This window comes from Spodoptera frugiperda, chromosome 7 (genome assembly GCF_023101765.2).
Source record: "Spodoptera frugiperda isolate SF20-4 chromosome 7, AGI-APGP_CSIRO_Sfru_2.0, whole genome shotgun sequence".
NCBI lineage: Eukaryota > Metazoa > Arthropoda > Insecta > Lepidoptera > Noctuidae > Spodoptera > Spodoptera frugiperda.
The window spans coordinates 5,458,773-5,486,260 of NC_064218.1; the positions used below are offsets into that span (position 1 = coordinate 5,458,773).

Genomic DNA, 27,488 nt, shown 5'->3' on the forward strand with positions numbered 1-27,488 from the left:
ATATAAAATAGTGATATTTTTTCGAAGTACTATAATATGTCCTAAACAACGACTTATTATAACAATATATTCTAACATTTCACATATACCTATTAGTCAGGAAAGAAAATATTATTGTTGGTATACATCCTTTTGTAAATATTCGTGTAGAATGTATAATGACTCACAATTGAATTGCATCATATTTTTAAATAGGTATCTACCTACCATTCTTGTTTATTCGATTATTTAATTTTAGAATTTTCGTAACTTGCAACAAGGAAAAACTAAACTAAATACTAAAAGAACTAGTTTGTAGTATTATGTATACTTAAGAATTTACAAAATTCGATACATTCGTCTCGATGATGAACGTGACCATTGTCACGTTGTATGGCAATATACATATAATACAATATACTAACCTCTCTTTTCCTTATTTTTCTTATTTCTAAAGAAGAACCGAAGTGTGGGAGGGCCTTGCTACGGCACGATTGGGCCGACCGGAGTGAAACAACGCTTGCATGGTATTTCGTTGTGTGAGTGAGGTTACCGAAGTCCCAATTACTCCCCTTTCCAACTTTTCCAATCCCCGATTCCCCAACAACCCTTCAATTCCTAACCCCAAAAGGCCGACTTCAAGTATCCACGGGTGGCGGCGATTGCTTGATGCTGTTGACTGGCTTATTCCATAAAAAAAGTAAACTCTATCCGAAAATACTCGGTACTAAGAACAGCCTCTGCTAATTTAATAATAATATTGTCATAACATAATTATTGTCTTTAAATAATGCACACATGAATGATCGGTAATATTAATTGTTTACATATTATATAATACTAAGTACTCCAATTCGATGAATGATTAGTTAGCAATACATGTCATTGTTATTGAGTTACTCTTTTTCAAATTTCTCCTTAGTAGGTAAAAAAATACCGGAAGTAGGCTTTCGCATACGCCCTTGAAAAAATTAACAAAGGTATTTCTTATCAAAAAGATATACATAAGGGTTTTTTGGTTTCATATAACATGTATTTCATTTTATTTTACAAAGTGAGGTGTCATGACAGCCCGGAGGCGACGCCCACTTCTGCTAAGTACCAATGTTACTTTTTCCGAGTTACATGTATTATCTAACATTATTTAATCACCACTGATAGCCGGTGAAGGAAAACAGCGTGAGAAAACTAGATATATGTGATATTTTCTAAATATAAGTCTAACAACGTCAACACATGTTTTTTTAATGATATAAAACGGTAAACGACCAGGCGGATCACCTGATCAATCGCCGCCGCCCATGGACACCCATGAAACACTAAAGGCGTTACAATTGCCTTGTCGGCCTTGGGGGGGTTAGGAATTAAGGGTTGTTGGGGAATCGGGGATTGGGATGATTGGGGAGGGAGCTCAAGTAACTTCACTCACAAAACGCAAGCGTTGCTTCACGTCGGTTTACTACGAGGCCGTAGTGTCACTCCGGTCGAGCCAGACCATTCGTGTCCGAGCATGGCTCTCCCACACATAAGCAAGTGTGGCCATAAATGCTGAAACCTTCTCCGTATGAGAAGAAACATTTGCTTAGCAGTGGACACTTATAGACAGTCGATGTGTAGTGTGATATCTTTACCATTGAAATATTGGAAAACAGTATTGTATTTTTACTATAGTTTTCGATTAACTGGTTCATATTTTCAAAGATTACATGAAAATGTTTAATGGCTTGTTTATCAGCAGAGTATAATGTTATCACATTTTAATCTTTAGTTAGAAGCGAGTAAATTATTTCTCAATGTACTTATGTTACTTTATATAAAGCATACAAAATAGGTATATTTTACCAGTTTCTTATTTTTATGTTGACTTGTAAATATTTTGTAGGTCGAAAATTCCTCCAAATTATTCTCCTTATGTTGCTAAGAGAGGCTCAATTATATAAGCCAGCTGATTAAACAGATAAAGCTGCAGATGTCGGTGGCTGGACGTGAATTGAGAATGATCATAAATGGTCAACTCGCTTGAACTTGGCCCACTTTGCTCAATCGAAGAGGTCACGCGACGCTTACACAATATCGCCTATCATATATTTTAAATATATGTACTTAAACTAGCTATACCTCGTACGATAATATTCGATGCGACTCCTATTGATTGTAGCTTGATGTTTTATAGCCAGCCTTCCTAGATAAATATTGTTTTCTTCCCTAAAATATGACGCTGAGTAAGAACTGTTTCACCATTAGGCATCATCATCATCAGTCCAAGGACGTTCGCTCCTAAATAAAGATTTCCCTCTTTTAGAAGAGCATTCAGATAAATCGTAAAGAACTGGTTTAATTACTACATGTGTAAAAATTGGTATACCTATACAAAAACTATACGGCCATAAAAATAATATTACTTCCTTATTCGGTTTTTAGAAAATTAACAGACACAATACCAGCGCCTAGAATTATGCTCGGTGTATATTAAGGTCATCTAGTATTATAGGATCCTTAATTTTTAGAAATATATTACCAGACACAGTATTGGTGCCTGGTGTATGTCAAAGTCAAAATCAAAATTTATTTCAAATAGACCAGGAAGGCACTTTTGAACGTCAAAGCAAATATAATAATATTATTAACGTCTGTCTGTCGGTCAGTCCTGTAGTGAATCTATTTGCTCGTTCCAAAGTGTAGATTCCTATGAAGTCCTAGAAGAACGAGCAAGAAACTCCATAGGTTACTTTTTTTTCAATCAGATTTACAATACAATTCTTAGTTACATGGTGTTAAGGTCATCTCCTATTATAGGACTCATAACTAGCTATAAACGAGTCGCTTTGAATATTTTCTTACCTTCTTACGGGGGTCAATAGGCTACTATGTTAATTAACATGAAAGAAACTCAAATGACAAAATGAATAAAAAAGCTTACGCAAATAAAAACGAAAACAGCAATTATATTAAGAAATACATATATATTATAATATTGTTATTACATAATGTTGAAATATAACTGGAACTGTGTTCTGCACTTATACTGTACGAATTCACTCCTAAATTATATTAACATCTCAATGTTAATTGAAGACTTATTTACTAATCATCACTTGCTCCCTCCGTCCCGAGGTTGAACTGAAAAAAAATAAATAAACATAGAGTATAAATATAATACGGAACACTTCTAACATATTTTAAAAAGTATGACTGCCTCGTTAGACAAGTAGTCGCAAGTGCGACTGCCGGACAAGGGTGTTTCGGTTTCGATTACCGGTTCGGGTAAAGCACTACTTGGCTTATTTCGGTTTTTCGAAAATTTCTGAATAGTAGCACGGAGTCTGGAATTGCGCCTAGTATAATAATATGGCAATTGGCTCACCCCCGCATTATATGGGACTTAAAACTTAAAAAGTGGGTGTACATTGTACAGTGGCATTATATGCCGTAATGTACACCTCTGTCTGACCTTTCGAGGATAAAAGACATGACGATATACGATTTGAAAAAGTATTCTTAGTTTTTGATTTTGTTATAATTATAGTTACTTTGGAATGTGAAATAAAGATAAATAAACGAAATTTGCAATCATAATATTTGTAATATATACTCACCAACATCCACAGGGTCGACAAAGTTCACTGTAAAAATAATAAACGACATATTAGCAAACTTACAGAGGTCAAATTAACTAAAAATCACAGTTTACTCACGTACGGTACATTAATGGAGAAAACCTCTATCAGTCATAGAGTTAATTTACGTGAGTAAACCGTGATTTTTAGTTAATTTAGTATGCCTTACGATAGTTATTATAGAGATCAAATTAGCGTAGAAAATTTTAAAAACTGCTCAACAATAAGCTTCGCATTCATTGCTCAGGTTAGGTAAAGCATAAGTGGGATTTTTGATTTAAAAAAATAATAATAAATCTAGAACAATTCTTGATTGTATGTGTATCATGGTTTAGTAAAATGTTTTTATTATAAAAATTACCTTGTGATTGGTCGGTGTCAACGAAATCAACTGAAAAGATAAAATAATTGTTACTAAAGTCCAGTTACCTGCCGTGTTCAGAGACATTTAATGATTACTTAAACTATTCCTTGCTAAGGACTGGCTTACGTAACCATTAAATTATTCTGAGTACGATAGAAATTATTTATTTATTCGGTTTTAACTATACAAAACGTTAATATTAATAAAAACAATAAATTAAAATAAAATGTTAGAATGTTTTGTATTTAAATAAATACCTTGGCGGTCACCGTCGACGACATCCACTGCAAAACAAGAAAAGAAGATTTATTAATTTAAATACATACAAAAACATATTTTGCATTCAATTTTTCCGCTTATCTACTTACGGTATAGTTGAGTTTGGCTGTATTATCATAGTATGTTAAAAGTAGTAGCTAGCAATCGAATCAGTCAAACAATCATCAGTTAATCCTAAAAGAAAGCTGCGTAGTCTATGTATGTTGTATTGTAAATACTTTTAATTTCATCTAATTTTCAATTATGTAGGAACTATGACTGTTTCCTAATCACAATAGTTTTTTTTTATATTTTGTTTTACTAATATGTAACTTACATATTTTGTTTTACTGTTTCATTATAATGTAAGTATTAATTAAAAGTAGAGTCCTTATTAGGCAGCTACTGCTCTACACAAATGCCTTGACTTTATTCCACTACACCGTCTGACAATGAACCATTTGCTATAAGAGTTCGAGTAGGTACCATAAATCTATACTTTTTATCTCAGATTTATCTCTCAAATGTCTCGTATAGATCCACAAATATTTTGGTATACTAAAACTGCTTTATATGCAGGGATTTAACATATTAGTTACTTACCTTTGGTTCCGTCATCTGAAACAAAAGAAATCTATATATTAATACGTGATGCAAAAACTTTGGACCGCTTTTTACGAAAATTGCGCGGACGTAGGAGCATAAAATTTGATACACTTATAGTTTATGTGTAGGAGAAGTGGAGAACGCTAATATTCTACAAAAATAATGCTTATAAAGTACATTAAATCAATAAATAAAACATTACACACACATGCATAGTATCTGATCGTATTTGACAAAACGTCAAAATCGATAGACATTGCGATGATATTCTCACGTCTCATATGAAAAGAGTTTTATAAAAGAGTTTGTTTGAGTTTGAGTTAAATAAAAATTATCCTTGAACGTATGTTAAGTGGTATTGTAAATTAAATCGTATATGGTTGAATTTCGACCACTAGGCGACCACTAGTATTGATAAATATAGGCGAAGATTTATAAATTAAAGTCTGAAATGAAAACGTTCTTAAAAGAATTCGAATCTACATTATTTCTACAAACCTACAATTCTAGCTTCACATTATTTATTTCTTTATTTGTTGACGTTTCAAAAGTACTAGTTACTGTTTGTGGTTTAATAGAAATAAATGTTTTGACTTTGAAAGAAATCTGTTTATGAGAAAAAAAATAGATTTTCTAATAAGTGAGATTCTTAGAGAAATATGTTTTACAATATGTAATGATATTTCCCTAATGCTTCTCTTTAGTGTAAAGGAAAAATTACAAGCAATGGAAATTACCGATTAATGGAAATCTAATGACCATATAACAGACTATAGCGTTAGGTAATGATATAACAGTATACTATACTATTGATAGATAAGTGAATAGAATTATTGGCAATGAAACCGGTTTTGTGTCATTTTAACACTAGTTTGTTGCAATATAACGTCATTATGTTTTGTATGGGATATACCAGTAAGTAAACAAGCAGACAGATCACCGATGCCTTCCATGTAGGTACACTCAAACTTAAATTCATACCAATTCTGTCAACGGCTTCTGTCTCGTCACCATATATGTATAAAAGTAAAAATCAATCTTCACTACCTAGTAGTACCTAGTACCTGTATATTTATTTATTTACACCATCCAACATACAATATTGAAAAGGACAACATAATACATATATGGTACATATGTAGGTACACATTATTTATCTTAATTAAAAGTAGTTAAAAGAATATCTTCAAGGAAAATTTGTAAAGAAACTACTAACTATAGGTCAACGTTATCAATGTAAACGTAAAAAAAAGACATTAAAACGACAAAACATTATGAAAAAATATATAGTCTCTGACATTTTAATCTTGATTTTAAGCTACTAAAGTTCATTTGTCGGTAAATTATTTATATTTCTAGTCACGTAACGTTCATTGCTAGGTATTTTTTGCGCAAACAATATCTACCTAAACTTGGCCGTATAAAATCTATTACGTAAAACAGAATTTGTTTTATTCTTTTGTCGGTAACATCTAGTTTTATATAAACCTAGATTTAGGAAGAGATTTGAAGACAATTTTATAGTGACGTTAATAAATTTGTTGGTTCGTGTTTGGAATAGAAAATGAGGACTATCATACCTTGGGGTCTCGCCAAGGTCATGGTGACCAGGGCAATCAGCAGGAGAACAATCTGAAAACAAACCATAATATTATAGAACAGTAGAGTAGGTGTAGTACAGCTATTACATATACATATTGGGTACCGTACGTACCCGGTAAAATACATTTGATTGAACTGTAAAACCCACTTAATTGTTTTGCCACAGAAAACTATAATCGTGAATATTTTGTGAACTGCTTAGATTAAGGTACAAATGCAGCCCAGCATAAAGCGAAAACATGGCAAACATTTCTATATTAGAGTCATCATCAAAAGGGACCACGTTTAGCACATACAAAGAAGATCACAAAATAGCAGATTCCTCTCTAAGAATCCTTCCTCTTAAGAAAAGAATTCCACAATCCTAGTATGATTATTATAAAACCAAAAAAAAAAATCTGAATTAATAATTTCACTTCTAATAAATAATTAAAATCACTATTGAAATACGCACCGTGAACTTGCTCATGTTTATTTTTCTCTTAACTCTTGACTTTGTAAGACAAAACTGCTTACCAGAATATATTTAAAATCTTTTTATACGCGGACACTACAAATATTGATGTTTATTAAGAACACAAGCCGATAACCCTTGACCAGACGCTCTTAGAAAACGAAAAACAATAGATAATGATTTCCTAAAAATTAAGATATTTTTTTTCCTATTCTACAAACTGCCTCAAGAGAATTTACAAAATGTCATAAGCCACGGCTCTAGTTATTTAAGTGTGGGATGTGTGTCTTGTAAGTGTGGGAAAGCCATGCTTCGGCACGAATGGGGCGCCTCGACCAGAGTGATATAACGGCCTCACCGAAAACCGACGTAAAACAACGTTGTGCGTTGTATTTCGTTGTGTGAGTGAAGTTACCGGAGGCTCCATTATCCCCCTTCCCAAACTTTCCTCGATTCCCCAACAACCCTTAAATTCCTAACGCCAAAAAGGCCGGCTTAAAACGTACTTGTAACGGCGGGTGGCGGCGATTACTTGACATCGGGTGATCCGTCTGCTCGTTTGCCGGCTTATACCATAAAAAAGAAGTTATGTTTAGTTTCTACCAAATTATTAAACATCAGCTGTAAATGTCATCTATAAATTTACCAACGTATTATCTACTTTGATAAAATATTTAGCATTTCATTAACCTTTGATACTGAAAGATACATCGGACTTTATCTCTCGATCCTGTGCGTTAACTAAGAACTAATTATGTGTAGGTAGAGTTGAAGACACCAGCAAATCTAGCTATCCTAAACTGACAAAATGATTTTCGACTTTATCACAAAACCAAAGAGTTAAAAATCTATTGAGGAAGTTTGATAATTTGGACAGTTTATTCTGCATGCACCTACATAATCTCAGGTCAAATAATATCACAACCATTCTTTGTAATGGATCGTTGTAAATAAAAGTATAAAGATAATTTATTATTTAAATGATGATAATAAAGTCAGTGTTGGTCTGATTCTAATTATATATTTCGTTTCGAAGAAGTTACGTCTATTATTTTATCGTAGTTTTAAATAGAAATACCTAAACAAACTGTAAAAGACATCGTAAAAATAGTAAACATTTTCAATAATGTGTATACAATACAAAAACACAACACAATCTTTCAGATAGTACTCGCTACTCGTATAAGTTAACTTTTTAATGGGATAGGAGGCAAAAATGCAGTTGGAATACTTGATGATAAGCAATCAATGCCATTTGTGGACATCCACAACAAACATTGTTGTTACTTTACTTGTTTTTTTTTACCTTTTGCCTTTTTATCACTTTTTTCTTTAATTATTTCCTGAGTTATGAAATATAATAACAGGTACTTACCTATACCTATTTAATGGCTCTTTATATGAGTAGTTTCTTATTTTAGTTTGGAGAGTGTTAAATAGCATTATCCAGATTTTCCCAGAAATTTCTTAGAAGTAGTAGTAGTCATATAGAAATAAATTTACGCCTTATTATTTTGGTACGGTACTACAAATAAATAAATAACTAGTGCAAAGTGATTGTTACACCTATTAGGTGCATTTCATGGCTTATTGAGTTAAACCAAGGAGGTTCAATTTCAACACTTTGTCGGTTACGTATTTCTTTAAGCCAGGGTACCTACAGCTAAAATGTAGGCTAACTTAAAGTGCAAATATCGCACTTTGTGTGGCTAATATGTGAGATCGTATTACATCAGAGTTTGTTAAGCCAACAATACTGCATCAACCTTAGAGCATCAGAAGGTCAAATTATAGCCAAATGCGCTGTTGCTGTTTCCTCTATTAACTGACCAATACTTATACTGGTTTATAAAATACTGTGTGCTAAAAGGTTTCTCTCCCTTGAACCTTCAGATCCTTCTATAATCTTTTGGTGATTCTTTTTGAAAGTAAATAACAATATAGGTACAAAAATGGTAAGTCAATAGTTCAGAATAGGAATGAGCAGATATGTTCCATCATAGGCCGCATCATCGCTTGCCACCTGGAGAGACAGTGGCCTAACGTTTAACCATCATAAATAAAAAAATAGCTATGGTACAGTGTTGTCTGATGAGCCTTTAAAACTGCCAAGCATGAAGAGAATGAAGAGAGTGGCAAAGCCTTTTATAGATAGGGGGCCCACTCAGTTGTAAATAGTCAAGAGTTATTGATGATTGATGATACATATCTTACAGACCCGACATTAGTTTATTAGCATAAGATCAGAAACAAATATCAACCACCAAATATTTAACAAAAAATTGGTACCTATTTCTAAGCCATCAGAAATATATTTCTGGAAACCTAAATCACGTCTAATGACATGACGTAATTTGCACATTAATAAATTAGATTCCAAGTCGAATCGATTGTTGATAGTTACCGACACGGATGCCATTTGTTGGACCACATCATTATCACGTTTATGAGAATGGTGCACGGTGACAATATTCTTAAATGGAAGTTTACACGTTCCATTGTCGTCGCTGCGTTTACTTTTGACCGCGTCAGCGAGTTTGATACCGCTTCACAATTTTGTTTACTCGCACTTATTAGGACTTCTTTGGTAAAATCCTGATATATATAGACGGTCTTGTAACAAATTGGCACAGTCCTCTCAGGTGCTAGGAAGGGACATTTGAAAATGTAAGTGTTTTGTATTATTATATTTTTTAAAGTGTTCTGTTATTTCGTGTTTGTTGTTCGATGGTGATCATGGTGCAATGGATGTGGATTTAAATTACATTTCATATTTTCAATTTTATTAACTTTAGAACTTAAGACGGGATATTTACCATGTTTATTTAATGTCTTGTTCATCCGTGATCATGGGACTTGCAACAGTGCCAAAATATCGGAAACTCATAGACATAAATAAACATTGTAAATATCCCGTGTTAAGTTCTAATGTTAGTTTTAGTGACCATGTCAGTTTAAAAAAAATATAAAATTTATTTACCTTGTTGTTCAAGTGAGACAGTCGAGTATGGGGTTTTGTTTGTCTACTTCATGGTCCGACAAAATATACAATTCGATTGTTTGGAGTGATGAATCAATTGAAAAGCATATTAACCTGTGGCTGGCACCCATATTTAGATACAATAACACCTTTTTTTGAGGGAGGGAGTATCTTCCAATGAATCTCGCAAAGGACTGTCAGACTCTTACTGACTAAAAACTACCCCGTTCCTACTCCCACTTTTCCGGAGTCCCGGTAACTCGTCAGGCAGTCCGTTGCATACAGTAACACCTGTACCATAACACCATAAAACTAAATAATCACATTATCTTTGCAATTTCCAGTTAAACATGAAGAGCATTATAGTTCTGTGCTTGCTGGTCGCGGCCGTCTCCTGCAAACCAGAGACTTACGACACCAGATATGACAACTTCGACGTTGAATCCTTGGTCGGCAATGTTCGGCTGCTGACCGCATACGGCCACTGCTTTCTTGGCAACGGACCCTGTACTCCCGAGGGCAGTGACTTCAAAAGTAAGTTGGCACTTCCATTATTTTGCTAGCTACTGTTCCATGTATGATGAATACGTATCATGGAAATCGTCTATGTGACATCATAAGAGTTGTCGTTCAGTGTGAAGGTTTAAAAGAGGCTTATTTTTTGCATTAGACTTATTTCAGTTGATGATGATGATGGTAACTCAGAAAAGATAAATAGATACTCTCAGTTGAATTTGTTAGAATATTCCAAATGTGTTATCCATAATATAAGATGGACGAGTACCTACAATATAGCCAATAGACTGTGCACCTAAATCAGGTAATTTAACACATCCCTTGTGTCTCTAAATCTATCAAAAAAAAAACTCAAAATGTAAAACCCGTGATTGTCAGTAAACCGTTTCGGCTCGGATTCTTCTACACGGAGGGTTCGCATTTTTAGATTTTATTCGAAAAAAAAAATACAACACGTCTCATTCGTGACAGTACCTTCATTAATATCAACTTTTTTCACAGAAACCATCCCCGATGCTCTGAGGACCGGCTGTGGTAAATGCTCGCCGAAACAGCGTCACTTGATCCGTGTGGTTGTAGCAGGCTTCCAGAGCAAGACCCCAGACCTTTGGCAGCAGCTGGTCAAGAAGGAGGACCCCAACGGACAGTACAAAGAAATCTTCACCAGATTCCTGAACGCCAGAGACTAAATACCAAAGATTTGAAAACCAAGGAGGTTCTACCAATAACGATACTTATGCAATACCAAAACAACTCATTATGATGTTACTTAAAACTTAACTTTTTAGTTTGGCTAACTTAAGTTTTGAGTAACAGTTGAGTGTTAATTGAGTACCTACATAACATAGGTGTAAGTCTTAAAAGTTAGAGGATAGACCAACCTTGCTTAACCCATGGTACGAACGTAGATCTACGCCGAGACACAATGTACAAATTTTCTATCGTGTCTTATACACCGGCAGACTAGAGGTTAATGCTTTTTTTAGTGGACTATCTTTACCATAATATTGTTATTTAAAGATTTATCTTTAACCTCAGATAAATATTGTTTACTAGGCATGAGTGACCAATTAACAACTTTGTGCTTGCGTATACATAGCTATTCAAGTACATATATGTTTTCATACACATACCTATGTATATAGGTACTTACTTTCAGACTTTGCCTACCTTACCAAGACATGGCATTAATGTATCGTGTACTGAAACCTCCTTTTTGTTAAACATCACAATAATAGTTAACTAATACTTAATTTATATTTATCTATAAGTACTGTATATATTATTTAAATAAATGAATAACAAAAAGTGATTTCTTTTATTATAATCATGTCGTTCCTAAACTGTGTGGAAACTGTAGAGCAGAATAGACACACTAGTTACCACTGTTACGGTGCTATGTATATAATAGTTAAGCTGTGAAACCATGTGAACGTTTTCACTGATACTAAGCTATGTAGCGGTGCGAGTAAGATTGTGCTATAAACATGCGCCGCCGCAAAGTAGCTGCGCAAGGAAGATGCACAGCTCGAGTATGCCATGTTTCGATAGTAGGGAAGCTACTCATAGCATGCATTCTTCCATATAAAAACATATCTTAGTTGAATCCGTTTCCAACACTACAACAGTAAGTTATGTGTAGTCATGAACATGATTGGTGGACGCCAAACGTATCAACAGCAACGTATCTTAGCACATCTCTGTTAGAAAAGCACCCGTACTCTTCCCAAACGCTACAATCTCTGATAAACAAAAACCTTTTAAACTGCAATCTCCAAAGCGAGTACTTACCAAACTCTGTTTTGTAGAGGAGGTTCCTAGTAAAGTAGAGGATTCCCACTACCTCTATCTAGTGTTGAACTCAGCAAATTAAAAACGCCTGCTCTAAAAAACATTGCATTCAGTATTTAAATTCATTGCTTTATTTTGCATGTAAAGATCTTATCGCTCGGTATGACCTTACATGATCACAGTTTCTAGACATCTAATTACTATGAATGGACTAAAGATTTAGTTAAATCACACTTCACACTGTTTTGTTTGGATGTTTGTCCGTCAATCACGCTGAAACCATTGAACGGATTTTGATGAAATTTGGTATACAGACAGGGTATGAGCTGATTTGGGTGATAGGATTTTATCCCACGAGAACGCGCTGCTTTACTAATGTTTTAGATAATAAATTGTAATAGAAAATCACTGTTATACAACATATTGCTCAAAATATTTTAAAGGGGACTTAAATTAAAATATTTGTGATTTGTGAATAATTTTGGCAGTTTGTATCAGCCAAATCGGCACCGGCAGAGCTGTTTAGTACCTATATTTTTTATGTGTATATATTTATAAAGTCTTGTTTACGATATACAAATATGTAGTGTGACTGGTAGACAACCTTGCACTAATAATAAAAATTAAATTATGTTCGAATTTCAATAGATAACTAAACCTATCAAACGTTAGACCATTTTGATTTTAGTCTGCATCAATCCAGTTTGGGAGGCGTATCCTTCAATGTAAGTACTGTTTTATTTTATTTCCATTTATTTGTTTGTGTTCCTGTTTATCGTTTTATTTGTTAACTAATAATCTGTAACGAATCACTTAGATTATAAAACAGCCTTTAATCTTCGATGTGATTCTATTGCCGTATTCTGAAAAAGGTAATACAATGGGTATGTTTGTTCAATTTGCAATGAGGGTCGTGTAGTGAATAATTATTCAATTCATTCAGACGTCCACTGCTGAACCAAGGCCTCCCCCTTAGGTCTCAATTATTTTTTAAGAAAAAGATTACTAAGCTCTATTATAAAATATCCATTTATCTAAGTGATGTTTCAGTAATAAGTAAATATTTTGTAGTATAATCATATTTTCTTCCGATTAAATCCTTAATAAGTCATTGATTTAAAAAGTCTCTGCTAACAACATGATATTAATTTTAGTACATAGATTTTGCTAATATATACTTTACCAATTCAAGAATCAAAGTTTATTTTTGTTTAAAGTCAACTTATTGAGTTTGTGACTATTAAAAATCCAAATAATTTTGAATTGAGATCGATCAAATTTCTCAGTAGTAGCAAAATAGGCTTACAACCTATTACATGGAACTTACAACATACATACATACATATCGTCACGCCTTTAATCCCCGAAGGGGTAGGCAGAGGTGCACATTATGTCAGGTAATGCCACTGTGTACACCCACTTTTCACAATTTATGTTGTAAGTCCCATGTAATAGGGGGTGAGCCTATTGCCATATACCGGGCACATTTCCAGACTCCGTGCTACCACTGAGAAATTTTCGAAAAACCGAAAAAAGCCCAGTAATACTTCGCCCGGCCCGGGAATCGAACCCGAGACCCCTTGCCCGGCAGTCGCACTTGCAACCACTCGGCCAACGAGTGAACGAACTTACAACATAATTTGTGAAAAGTGGGTTTACATTGTACAGTAGCATTACGTGTCATAATGTGCACCTCTGCCTACCCCTTCGGGGATAAAAGGCGTGAGGTTGATGTTGAGATCGATAATTAAGTAAATATTATCTAGTAGGTACTTATTAATGCAGAATATGTGTAGAAAACACAAAAACTGACCTTGATTTTAGATGCACACCTGGTCTAATTTAAATATCTAATTAATTTACATTAATCTTGTTCTTATTTGAAATTCGATTTCACCATCTGGTTGCACTTTTCTTTATCTAATGAATAATCAATCGCAATATATTAAAGATAGAGTTTATTTTTATTGATTTGTGTCTGGGTATTTGAAGATTTATTTTTTACATTGAGATGCTTAGATTATGGAAAATATGAGATAGTAACATTGCATTGTAAAGAGATAGACATGGTCTTTTCTGAATTTTCTCACCAAAATACTTGAAAGTTAGAAGTTAAGTAAGCAATATTTGTACCTGTTACATAGCAACAACCTAGTGACATCCTGATAAAATCTTCACACGTTGTATATATTCTCATTAACTTAATTTTAGAACCAAGCTATAAATTTAGTTTTAAGTGATTTGGAGGTGATAGATATTTTTACCACGATTCTAATAGGTCAACCTATAACGAGTTATTAATAATATAGGTCGCCAAGGGGCCTACTCCGGTTCTCGAATCCGAAGTTTCGTTTAATCTTCGGCCGTAGGTTTTATTGATTTACCAATAGAATTACTTGAAATAACGTTTTATTTTTAATTTCATATCAACATCTATTTATTTATCTTCATTTCATTCGTTCATTTTTGTTCAGGAAAGTTTGCAATAGATAGAATTATATTTAGTATGCGATCTGCGAAGTTTTTTCGTTCGTTCTTTGAATTAGAGTAGGCCCCCAGATCTCTTTCGAAGAATAGGTAAAGAATAGGTAAGACATATACCTAGATTTTACCTACTTAATAGTGACTCTCACTTTTCACCTATTTATGTTTTTTTTTTTTAAATCAGCGACTAATAAACTTCCTTCATTATACAACGCCTACTAGAAATATCTGAGCACACTCATGATTTAACTAATAAAATGAATATGTGCTACCATAATGCTCAGGCGTCTTGCAGTTTCAATTTCAACTGATATAAGTAAGTAGTAACTTAAGCAATAGCAAAATAGCAAATCCTAACCAAAGATATTTTTTTAGTATTTTGAACTTAAAAGTTTCTCAAATACCTAGTGATGTCAACTGAACAATCGGTAAAATAATTGAACATAACGATTTAATCGATTTAAACGTTTCTTTTCAGACAAGCAAAATGAAGTTCGTATTAGTAGCCTTCGTTGCAGCCATTGCGGTGGTAATGGCTGAAGAATCGTATGGAACACAGTATGATAATGTAAATGGAGAAGCCATCGTTTCTGACGATAAACAGTTCCAAAGCATCGTCGACTGTTTTATGGGCGCTGATTCTTGTAACGAACTCGCTGCTGCATTCAAAAGTAAGTCAAACTTCGCACAGTTTCCGAACTATTCCGATGTATAAAAGTTGAAATCTTTGGAAATTATCTATACAGTTGGCATCAGTATTAAATCTATATCAAAAATAAACAAAAGTCAATAATCTACAATTATCGAATGTATACTGAGTATTGCAAAATTATTAAGTAGAAGGAATAATCATTATAGGCGGGGGAAAATCATTCAATGGCTTATCTCGCCTGGGACGAGGCGAGGGGGATCTCTATACTGACGCAATCTTTATTTGCTTGCATATATACCAATAACTGCGCACACTGAACAAGTGGCTCGAATATTTTTTGATTATGTAATTCAATAACTGTATTTTTTTTTCATTTTCCACAGAAGTTCTACCTGAAGCGATTGTACAGGCTTGTGCTAAATGTACTTCAGCACAGAAGCACCTAGCGAGGGTCTTCATAGAAGCATACTCAAAGAAAATGCCACAAGATTATGAAAAGTTCAAAGATTTATTTGATCCTGAAAGAAAATACTTTGCCAAATTCGAAGCGTCTGTTACCGGATTTTAATTGGACATAATAATTATAAACAATTTAATTTTAATGCTTACAATTAAAGGATTTTGCGTTTGATACAATTTGTTTTTTTTTTGTTAAAATAACATGAAATATTTATAAACGAAGTATCTATGTAACATTTATGATCCAATCAAATTTAATATGCCTCATATTAGGTATATGAAATATTATGTCGGCTGACAGGATTTCTCATCAAAAAAAAAGGGAAAAAACACAATTTATCACAGAGACGAATAAATATAGATATAATGAAAAAGAAATATGAAGTGAGCAAAAACTACACCAGATTATATAATTTCATCTACCAGGCAACCTCACATTTAATAAATTATATTCTATGACTTTCAATCACAAATTATTACCTAAATCTGAATCAGTGGTTTTATTTGTGAATGTTCTAGTTTAATACGAGTAGCAATTAATATAATTATAAATATTCAAACTATAGCGCCCTATCTGGCTATGATTTTTAATAAAAGTATAGATGACGGTGTTTTTCCTGACCTTATGAAATATAGCAAGGTTATCCCACTATTTAAAAGCGGTGAAACCACAGAACCTAATAATTATAGGCCTGTATCTATTTTGCCGGTCCTTAGCAAAGTGTTTGAAAAGTTGATACTGTCTCAGATGCTTCATCATTTTAATAAAAACTCCATCTTCCACCATCAGCAGTATGGTTTCACTAAAGGTCGTTGTACAACTGACGCCGGTGTTACTTTAATGAAAGAAATATTTGGTGCCTGGGAGGAAGCACAGGATGCCATAGGTGTTTTTTGTGACCTCTCAAAAGCATTTGATTGCGTTGACCACGAGACACTTTTGCTGAAATTAAATCATTACGGGATTAGAAACACTGCGCTCCGTCTATTGAAGTCATATCTAGGAGATAGGCAGCTAAAAGTTCATATTAACGGTGTTAATTCACAAGGGTCTGAGATAAAAATGGGCGTTCCTCAAGGTTCAATATTGGGTCCTTTCCTCTTTTTAGTGTACATAAACGATTTGCCACTCATATTCGAAAATGAACCAAAAATGGTTCTGTTTGCAGATGATACATCACTGATTTTTAAAATAGGTCGACGTACGAATAATTTTGACGACGTGAACAGCTCCATTCTTCGAGTCTATGAGTGGTTTACTATTAATAACTTGGCGCTTAATGAGAGAAAAACCAAATGTGTTAAATTTTGCTTGCCAAACGTACAAAATAACGAATGTTATGTTGCTTTGAACGGACAAAAGTTGGAATTTGTTAAGGAGACTGTATTTTTGGGTATCACATTAGATGACAGATTGCAATGGGGGCCCCATATAAAAGCACTTTCGGGGAGACTAAGCTCGGCTGCTTATGCAGTTAGACAGATTAGGCAGCTAACGGACGTAGGTACGGCAAGGCTTGTTTATTTTAGTTATTTTCACAGCATAATGTCTTACGGCATTTTGCTGTGGGGGCGAGCTGCGGATGTAGAATCAATTTTTATTTTGCAAAAGCGAGCTATTCGAGCAATATATAACTTGCCCCGTCGCGAATCTTTGAGAGAACTATTTAAAACTATAAACATTCTTACAGTGCCTTCTCAATTCATTTACGAAAATATTATGTACGTGAGAAAAAATCAACAATTGTTTGAAAAAAGAAGCGATAGACACAATTTTAATACGAGAGGTAAAAATAAGTTAGCTATACCGCAATTCCGATTGTCCAAAGTGCAGAAATCCTTCATGGGATTTTGTGTTAAGTGTTACAATAAACTACCAACCACCATACTGAATCTGAACGAGAAAAAATTTAAATCTTGTATAAAGCGTGAACTGTGTAAACAGGCATATTATAAACTGTCAGATTATATTGAAGATAAAAATGTGTGGCAGCATGTTGGTCCGGCTCCACTGGACACTCGCTCACACTAGACAATGCTCTAATACGATCACTAGTTACACGTTAAATTAAAGTAGTAATTTATTCCAATGTAGTCTAGGGATCCTGTGGCATCAAGCAGTTATTTATTATTTTTTTATTTGAAAAATTAAATTAAAGATTATTTTTTATTTGTATAGAAGCATTATTTCAAAATTGTAAGTGTACATATGTGGGCACTATGTTTGAAACAACCCGCTTTTTTAATTTATATTCTTTACAAATTGGTTTTATTGTCCCATAGTTCTGACGTCGTATTGTCGTTACATTGTTCCTACATATATAGACAATAGGTAAATGATCAAATAATGTATCAGAGATATTGTAAAAAACATTTTTTGAAAAGAGTAACGATGGAGTTTCTTGCTCGTTCTTCTCCATTCGAAGCAACACTTTGGAACGAGCGCCTAGCTTCACTGACAGACAGACTGACGGACAATTCAATTTGACGTTTCAAAAGTGCCTAATTTAGGATTAATTGAAATAAATGCTTTGACTTTGACTTTGACTTTAGCTATTTAGTCGGTTTGGTTCAGTGCTTTAGTACTCATTTACTTGTAGAGGTTTTATTAAGGGTAAGTAACAACGTATTGTTTTAGTATTGTATAATTTCACCAAATTTTTATATCAAACCGAAAATTTTCAAATAAAAAAAAGACAGCAATGCTACTAATGATACAAATAATTGAACCCAAGATTTTGTGGTATTGATGATTGTTAAATAAATATATCTTTATTTAAAAAAAAAACGTTGCCCCACATTAGGATTTTCTCCTGTGTCGTGGGTTACAAACATACAAGTTCACATACACTCCACACCCAGACCCGAACAACAATTTGTGGATCAAACCTGCGACACGTTGCGCGGCAGTCAGTTGCCCAGCTACCGCATCAACTGCGCAGTTAATATTTGAATATTTCCCTACCCATTTGTTGTAGGTATATGTATAATTAATTACACTTGCAATCACTCACCCAAATACACATCCTTTACATGCAGCGGCATTGATGCAGACAATAATACGGCAGATAAGTTAATTGCAAGAAGGTTTCCGGCGGCGACGCGCCATGCTGGTACACCCTGTGTGATTACATCATCGTGAACATAATTGATAAGAATACGTGAAATCTTATGAGCCTTGTATTATGTTTGTATAATAGGGAATAAAATTATTATTGTTATGTAGAAAAGCTAGTAATTACATGCAGGCGTGAAGTTCAATTTATTAAAATTTCAATTATGGATATATTTACTTACATTACAACTTAAGACGGGATAATTACCATGTTTATTTATGTCTATGAGTTTCCGATATTTCGGTACTGTTGCAAGCGCTATGATCATGGATGAACTGGAGTATATGCGGATGGATGTTTAAGAGCAGACAAATCGGTCTTCCCTCATTCTAGTTCGTCTTTTTGCTAACGACACCGCTACCACTGTCACTTGTATCACTTGTAACTCGATTCATAACCAAATAAACATGGTAAATATCCCGTCTCAAGTTCTAATGTTAGTTTTAGTGACCATGTCAGTCAGTTTAAAAACTTATATGTATATTTGCTTATTTTTTTTAAACATCCTGAGAATAAATTAAAAGTCTTGTCACATTTTATCAGCAAACAACCTGTGCTGACATTTATCAGATTTTCACAAGTGATGTGAGTCAACGCATCTATCTTGCAATATGCCAAGGCAATGCAGTTGACAGAAAAAACACGACAAATTTAATGGGTATTATAGCAGAGTCAGTGGATTTTGAACCCTAAAGTCTTTATTTCCTATCTTGTTTTCCTATAGTAATTTGATTATGTAGTTTTGGAACAGTCAAAACAAATGTACCTATTCTATTTATTTTTAAGTCGTTTCCAACTTCCAAAACCTTCTTCAGTTTAGGTATACCTTCTTTTTTCGATCTTGTATGGATGTTTTTTCCTTTAACATCGTCCTATCAACGTATCTAAGGTTTTCCTGTTGGACAATCGTGATGTTACGAATATAATAGGTAGGTACATACCCATTTTTTACCTGTTACAAGTTCCATTTAAAAGAGCTAAAAAAGAATCTGCTGTAGTTTTGAATACTTCGAAGAAAATGGTAACAAATTCCGTAAATGCAAAATGGATAACCCAAAACAAAACCACCGACTTTCAATCAGAAAGACTATAAGCCTTACCTGCGAAAGATAATAATATTAACAGTAGGTACATTATTAACATAGGTAATTCAAGTAACCGCAACAACTGATTTCTGCCCCGATAAAGATGTCTTCAACAAATGATGTAATGGCGTTGTACCATGAAACATTTATTTCTATCTAGGTATTTTGTCGCATAAATGAATAATTGACATAAAATTGATTAACAAATCACGTCTTAATGGGATAGGTCACCTCAACTATTTACGAGGTTCACAAAAAATCTATATCTTCGTAGAACATTGCTACGCGATTTCACCCTATGCTTAGTTCTTATTAATCGTAGTGTGATGTTTTATAGCTCATTTCACTCTCCATCCCTTCAACCACGGAATACAGAAACTATTCCATGCTTTCAACTGTCTCCTCTTAAAAAAAACACCTCCATTCGTCCGTCGGTCCGTATTGCTGTGAAAGACGGACAACAAACAGACACATTCTTTCACACCCATAATATTGATATGGATTTCTATGTTATTAGTATCGTCAAAGATACTAACTTTACTCTTCGGTATCGCATATAGTTCATCAATATTTTTGTTTAGACAATAAACACTGATTATACATTTTTAAACTGATTACAAGACAACACACACACTGATTACTACAAAATAAACACTGATTACTTTTGGAATAATTGGTTTGCCAGTATTGAGATAAAGATAAGAATTAATGAATTATTTTTGTACCAGTATTATCATGTGCAGCAATTGTTATTATTATTGGAGTCTCTAAAGACCACTTAGTGGTTTGTTAAAACCATAGATAATTTTGTGAGCCTAAGAAATAATGTCTATAGTTCAAGTTCCAGTTCATGCGGCCTTTTTGGTAGCTTTTCGTAACATTGCCCTTTTATGAACACTGCCAAAGGTCACTTATGCAGATAATTATATCTTCAATGTTAATTTAAGAGGTTCTTAGTGGCACTTCTCATATTATTTCTTTAATTCTGTGTTGACAACCCAAAGTGTTGGTATCCTAGGTATTTGGATGCATTCATCACAGGTTAAAGTCAATGTGTTGATTGAATACACAATGCATGTTTAAGATCAATAAATCAACTACACAGTAGAGTTAAGAGATCTTAAATCTAACCAAACAAGGATTGTATCATCAGATCTAGAAATTAGGCAATTTGGCTTTAAGTTTTTATGTAACCAGCATCGATGTAATAAAGCTGTAATAAAACGAGTTTTTGCCAAACGCTTATTGCTCTAAATTAGCCAGGAACACGATTTGAGCCGGTCATTCACCTTTAAGACACAACACGAGACGTCAATCGACCTTGCTTCAATTATTACCAATCATATAACGCGCGTGTTAAGATTAAATCAACCAAATAAATTAAAACTATATTCAGACATAGGACTCTTATTACTTAGGCTAATGAAATTCTGTAAAGATTTTGCAATGGTTTTATGCAACATGCGGTAGACAGACATGTTACCTATTGTAGGCATCGTATTCACTGTTTTTGTGAATTAGATTATCATGTTATTTCTTTGAGAACAATACTGTTTTTTTTTTCATCAATCCATCGAACGTGTGGGTATTACCTATGTAGTAAGTATAAATAATAAAGGAACACTTACGTATAAAAGGAACGTATCACGGCATATGAGCATTATTCGTCCACAACTCTTTATCCTTAAATAGGGTAAGTCTTCGCTCTAGTCTACTGTATTAAAATTATTATTTTATTTTTAATATAAGTCTAGATGGTACGTTTCCATTGAATTGTTCTATGTATCTTGGTATCGTTATGTAAATAAAATCATTACCGTAACGTAATTAGAAGCGCATTCCTTTTGGTTTTATTATTGTCTTGTAGCTCGTTGGTTGAAGGTATTAATAGTTCTTTTTGTTCCTACTTCTATTAATAATCAAGCAAAAAATTAATAATAGTTAACATAAAAACAGTGCTCCTCTGACTATTGTTAATATATTTTAGTAATTTTAATTAATTAAAATGAATGTACTTATTACTTTTGTAAAAAAACTATTTGTTACCAAAAAGTCTGGAAACGTCTATCTGGTCCTGTCAAATTTGACTTGTGATTTGTGAAGCGTTGTTTATAAGTAAAATAATTTGGTTTTGCAGAAAAGCAATTCTGACACAATGAAGTGCATCTACGTGTTGTCTGCTCTGCTGGTCTTTGCTGCTGTCCAGGCTGAGGACAAGTACAGCACGGAGAATGATGACCTGGACATCGATGCAGTGGTGGCTGACGTGGATGCTCTCAGGGGATTTGTAGGATGCTTCATGGACTCTGTGACCTGCCACGCTGTTGCTGCTGATTTCAAAAGTATGTATAAACACGTGTTCTAGTTTAGGTTTTCTTTTCTTTTCTTTTCTTTTCTTTTTCATGTCTATTGACATTTTTAGATCACACTACTACGGTAAAACGAGTGAATAGAATTCAAAGGGTGAATAGATACAAAAATGGGATGAACAGATGTTAGAACATTTTCTAAACATTTATTCACCCCGCTTCTGTTCATTTATTCTAGAATTCTATTCATCCCTTATTCTGCCAGTGGCTGATATATTATTATTAAGGCTATCCAGGCCTTATTCGCGTTCTCGTGGGATAAAAATATTATTAGTATAGTATCAATCAAATTAGCTTATTCACTGTCTGTATATTAGATCTCATCAAAATGCGTTTAGTAGTTTTAGCATGGTTGATGGACATATTATATCCAAATATCCAAACAAACAAACTTTCACATTTATAATAATATATTGTTTTATTACATTGTGATGTTATCAGAACCAATGTGGATGCAGTTAATCATTTACATGATAATCTTAGTGACTGCTTACGACAGGCACCAGTTTCAAACCGGCTGTTCTCGTTATCTCATGATATTGCGGTAAACTTTACACACATGTGCCCCAACTTGAGCCCAATTTTGAAATGTGCAAAAATCTGCATGCTGTTATGATGTGTGGAGTAATAGCGGTGTGATAATGTTAAATGATATAATATCGTGGTGTAATATTGAATTTAAAATTATTATCTACATTATAAACATGTATACAATATTAAAAATTCTAGTGCCTGTCTGTTTATAATATTGAAATAACTGCTTTTTAATACAAGCACATTGTTTGTCTGTTTGTTCCGGGTAATCTCTGAAGAGGCTGGACCGATTTTAAAGGGAATTGGTAGGTAGCTCATATATGTATAAAGAATTAAGTTGGCGACTTTTATTAGTAACAAAGTCCGTAATACACGCGAGCAAAGCCGCGGGTATCAGCCATGCAGTCTTCTATAAAATAAGTAAATAAACTTTAGCTGACCATTTCGTGAGTGTCATGTTTTTACTTACACCTATATTCAACTATATGTAGGTATGTATTGTTTATCTAAATAAAAACCTAGATTACACGCGGGCATAACGACCTACATGTGTGTTTTATAAATACCTACACATTAAAAGATTGATTTCTATTCAATAGTTTTCACGCGGAAGAATAACAAAGCATTAATTACAAGTACATTTATCAAAGGTTTATATTATATACCCACGAACGTTTGTGTTAGTAAAGAAATTAAATATTAATTAGCACGAAATTCCTTTAATTTTATTTTTCGTGGTTAAAGCCTGGGGACCAGGCTTTACGTGACCGCCAACATGACAACCAACCAAAAAGCCATTTTTTGGGTCAACTAATGAGTTAAAGTACAAATTATTGATATTTTTGGTTTTCAAAACTTGACACTAAGTAAGTAAGTAGTTCGAAGTTTGGAATTGAGCTCAGTGCGTAAACTGATATTCTTAATTTACGGGAATTAGTTATAACACAGAAATAATGGGTGTTATGTTCAATTTCACTCTCACACTCGTCTGGGAATGAAAGTTGATAAATTGTGTATGTATGTACCTATTTTTTATTTTGCAGTGTTAGTGAGTAATATTAATCATTGTTATTTACACAGATAAACATTCATTGAACTTTAAATCGTTTCTTTGTAGCATAAATTGCCTGCGATATGGAAAAATATTGAAGAGTTGTTTTTTTATTGAAACGAGGTTACTTGTTTTGTTTACATTAATATTATTTATTTTCATGTTTTGTTGTTGCCCGTGACATACATACATCAGGTTGTTAATACATAACGTCAATAATACATAATAGCAACTGTTATTGCTTACATGCGCAGTGATGTATGGTCATATAGTTATATTCCACTCTTTATACTCGTTATGTACCTATCTTGTAGAGCGAGCCTGTCACCGATTACTGGATGCAAATCCAATCTCTTTTACAGTGCGGTTGCTAACAATTTTATTCTTGAGTTCTTTAAAAGTAGTTGTATTCGCTTCGCCTTGACTAAATCTCCTCTATTTATGATTTAAGAATTAACAAACGAGCATTACGCTAAGGAATTCCACACATAATTTTATAATAAAAATAATTTGTTTAACAACAAAAAATACTCATTTTAAAGTCAATTAAATTGCCTTTTGTATGATATACAGTACCGATTAATGAAATACTAATAGCACAAAAATATATTTATCTAAAAAATGAAAACAACACTAGTAGCTCCATTTGTTTGCTCCCGTGTGTACGATCCTTTGCTCATGTTACAACTTGAAGCTAGCATTTAGTGATTTTGTCCCTAGTTCAAAAGATTCAAAATTGAATCGACATTGAACTAATCTTTACAAACTGTCATATTTACAATAGTGCATTTTTTTAAAATAAATGCTAATAGGTCACATCATGTTTTACAAAATCAATTCACTGATCGAGGTTATCTTCAAATCCTTGACTGCAATAAGCCTCCCTATTGTATCATCCTTTAAGTGCAATTTAGTTTGGACACGCCGTGTCTATTATTTTCAAATAATAGATACGGTGTATAAAAACATCGTGAGAAAAGGTTAGAACTCAACAATGAGTACGTAATTAGTTGGTTTATAGATTTTATGTACATATTTTCAAAACATATTTTACTCAAATATTAAACCATATTTAATAATGCCATAACATCACATAATAAGCCTACGGCCACTGCTGGTCAAAGTCTCTTCTCACACGGAGAAGGTTTGAGTATATTAGAAACTATAAGCCCAGGTTAAGAAAGTACTCTAATAATTCGGAAAAAATTACAGTGGTGCTGAGTTTCGAACCCGCACTCTCATGCATGAGAAGTTCCGAGCCACCACAACATTTTTAACAAGGAAGTTGGGACTGACCAGAAGTGCTTTAATATTTGATCTTCTCTATTTGCAGAGGATCTCCCCGAGGCGGTGGCGACGAGCTGCTCTAAATGTACAGAAGCCCAGAAGCATATCTTCCACAGGTTCCTCCTTGGACTGAAGCAGAAGCTGCCTGCTGATTACGAGGCCTTCAAGAAGAAGTTCGACCCTGAGGGTCAACACTTCCACGCTCTCGAGGCCAATGTCTCCAACTCTTAAAGACCTTTAATAAAGCACAGACTATACAGCTTTCATTATGTATTATCATCATTCAATTAATTAAAATATGCGAGTTATTTACAAGAATTATTTGAGAAAATTTCAAAGAATACGAGTCACAGTTTGACTTGAAACTGGTAGAGATTTTCTCGAAAAGTTCGTGTTATTAATTCAATTAATTTAGTATGTCTCATGATAGTCATATTATACATAATTTTGTTGCCATACTGTGAAACAAATTATTATAATATTCTACAGATAAAGGATCAAAGTTGTCTAGTCTGTGTGATACTTAATACCTAATGAGTAAGCTTAATTCTTTTAAACCCGACCTTGTAATAACTGCAGTAGTCTATGTCATATGCATTTATTCTAAGCAAGGATAATGGATTTACTCTCAAAGTTTTTGTCGTGTCTTCATAGAATAAGAACTATAAATTGTATTTTATTTTATTTTATCATTAACGTTGAAGCATATCTAATAACAAAAAGCGAAAGATTGTATGATAAGATGCAGTTATATTTTCAATAAAATCTCCGTATGATATAAGCTTTTGTTTGTTTTAACATAATGACATAAGGTTTAGTATTTACCAATATAATTGTGAAGTGCCTACTCAAATTTTAAGAATGCTTTTCTACCCAAGATGTGCTATGTAGCTATGCTACGAAGATGTAATAGTTAAACTGTGAAACTATGTGACTGTTTTCACTGATATTAAATGTAGCTATGCAAGTAAGATCTGCTGTAAAGATACCGCAAAGTAGTTGTTCGTGGAAGATACGCAGCTCAACTATATGATGTATGGATAGTAAGGAAGCAATCCAAAGCACACAGCCATAGCACACATCTTTCCATAAAAAAAACCTAGCATAGCTGAATCTGATTCCACCAGCACTAAGCTATGTCTACCAATGAATATGAGTATGATTGGTGGAAGCCAAACGCATTCACAGCAACGTAGCGTAACACATCTCTGTTAAGATAACACAAATCGTATATAATCCAATTAAAACGATAGTTTATGTCTTAATCGTATGCCAATCTAACTAATAAATTTCATGGTGAATTATGGAAACACGTTGTCAAAAGAAACGCACGTGCAGCCAAAAGTTGAAAGACACCTTTATTAGTGTTTACAATATTCATAGCGCTTTTAATTGTTTCATTTGAAAATACGATGATTAGGATTCTTCGAAAATTAATTATCAACAATTAATGAGTGCAATAAAAAATCTCGAAGTACCTTTAAAATGCTAGGACTAAGGGTGCCTTTCTTCATGGCGGAATGGCAGCAGCGACTGTCGCAACCAATCGCTGTCATTGCAGCGGTAAGTCCCCTCTTTGAGGAGTGGCTAGAGAGGCGCCACGGCGTCCTCACCTACCGCCTGACGCAGGTGCTTACCGGACATGGAAGCTTCTTATAGGTTCCTGTTTCTGATTGGGCGGGAGGAAACGCCCGGGTGTCATCACTGTGAAGACCGCCCGGAGACATTACACGGTGGAACATCACGCTTGCGGTACTGCCCTGCGTGGGCTGAGCACCGCCGTGTCCTCAGGGATGTGGTCGGCGACGGCGCCCTCTCGCGTCCGGCACTGATACAAGCCATGGTGCGAAAAGCGAAGGGGGAGTGGGATGCTTAGTCTAATCCATTTGCGAAGCAGTCATGTTTAGCTAAGGAGGAGGCGGGGCGCGTTAGAGAACGAATTTTGTCCTAACGTTCCCAGCCGTCGCGAGAGACGACTCCGGGCGAATCGGGAATTATGATCGCGCTTACGATCTCCGGCCACCGTAAGTGCGGGTCTGCGGACGGTGAGCAAGGGTAGCTCGCCGCCCGACCAGAAAGACCCGTGCGTGCGGCGTTCGCTTCTGCGCGCGCCTCAAAGAGTAATCAGACCACCACAGATGGAGCCCAGTAGGGCTATATTAATTTAATACCGGAGCTGCGTAACTACCTAGCGGGTTTACCGGATACTCCGGCTCGACCTACAGGAGTAGGAACGGGGTTGTTTTTAGTCAGTGAGGGTCTGACATTCCCTTCGCCTCGCCCA

At 34.2% G+C, this 27,488-nt stretch overlaps 2 protein-coding genes and 2 long non-coding RNA genes across 5 annotated transcripts; 2 read left to right on the plus strand and 2 right to left on the minus strand.

Annotated features, from left to right (window-relative positions):
- Positions 1 to 2,922: 2,922 nt before the first annotated feature.
- LOC118266096 (uncharacterized) lies at positions 2,923 to 7,020 on the minus strand. Its single transcript, XR_007705424.1, has 7 exons — positions 6,881 to 7,020; positions 6,405 to 6,456; positions 4,822 to 4,836; positions 4,218 to 4,244; positions 3,958 to 3,987; positions 3,576 to 3,602; positions 2,923 to 3,099 (listed from the first exon to the last, which is right to left on the minus strand). It is a non-coding gene; the product is annotated as an uncharacterized LOC118266096 (long non-coding RNA).
- A 2,358-nt stretch (positions 7,021 to 9,378) lies between these two features.
- LOC118266100 (uncharacterized) lies at positions 9,379 to 15,939 on the plus strand. The gene is made up of 5 exons (XM_035579474.2): positions 9,379 to 9,547; positions 10,205 to 10,394; positions 10,878 to 11,062; positions 15,130 to 15,322; positions 15,687 to 15,939. The coding sequence occupies exons 2-5, from the start codon at positions 10,211 to 10,213 to the stop codon at positions 15,869 to 15,871; spliced, it is 747 nt and encodes a 248-aa protein (XP_035435367.2). The 5' UTR covers positions 9,379 to 9,547; positions 10,205 to 10,210; the 3' UTR covers positions 15,872 to 15,939.
- A 2,605-nt stretch (positions 15,940 to 18,544) lies between these two features.
- On the minus strand, positions 18,545 to 21,443 carry LOC126910863 (uncharacterized). Its single transcript, XR_007705443.1, has 2 exons — positions 19,086 to 21,443; positions 18,545 to 18,882 (listed from the first exon to the last, which is right to left on the minus strand). It is a non-coding gene; the product is annotated as an uncharacterized LOC126910863 (long non-coding RNA).
- A 47-nt stretch (positions 21,444 to 21,490) lies between these two features.
- LOC118266099 (ejaculatory bulb-specific protein 3) lies at positions 21,491 to 25,985 on the plus strand. 2 transcript variants are annotated; one of them, XM_035579473.2, is made up of 3 exons: positions 21,491 to 21,656; positions 22,101 to 22,305; positions 25,251 to 25,985. In XM_035579473.2, exons 2-3 carry the CDS (start codon positions 22,119 to 22,121, stop codon positions 25,433 to 25,435), a joined length of 372 nt encoding a protein of 123 aa, XP_035435366.1. In that variant the 5' UTR covers positions 21,491 to 21,656; positions 22,101 to 22,118; the 3' UTR covers positions 25,436 to 25,985. The 2 variants fall into 2 exon arrangements, with proteins under 2 accessions (XP_035435366.1, XP_050550719.1); XM_050694762.1 differs by lacking the exon at positions 21,491 to 21,656 and adding an exon at positions 21,685 to 21,844.
- Positions 25,986 to 27,488: the final 1,503 nt, after the last annotated feature.

Bases quoted from the DNA above. Each gene is read 5' to 3' on its own strand.
- LOC118266100 (XM_035579474.2), top strand. From the start codon at position 10,211: ATGAAGAGCATTATAGTTCTGTGCTTGCTGGTCGCGGCCGTCTCCTGC. The intron at 10,395-10,877 runs GTAAGTTGGCAC...CTTTTTTCACAG, and splicing joins CGAGGGCAGTGACTTCAAAA to AAACCATCCCCGATGCTCTG. The intron at 11,063-15,129 runs TAAATACCAAAG...GTTTCTTTTCAG, and splicing joins GATTCCTGAACGCCAGAGAC to ACAAGCAAAATGAAGTTCGT.
- LOC118266099 (XM_035579473.2), top strand. From the start codon at position 22,119: ATGAAGTGCATCTACGTGTTGTCTGCTCTGCTGGTCTTTGCTGCTGTC. The intron at 22,306-25,250 runs GTATGTATAAAC...CTCTATTTGCAG, and splicing joins TGTTGCTGCTGATTTCAAAA to AGGATCTCCCCGAGGCGGTG.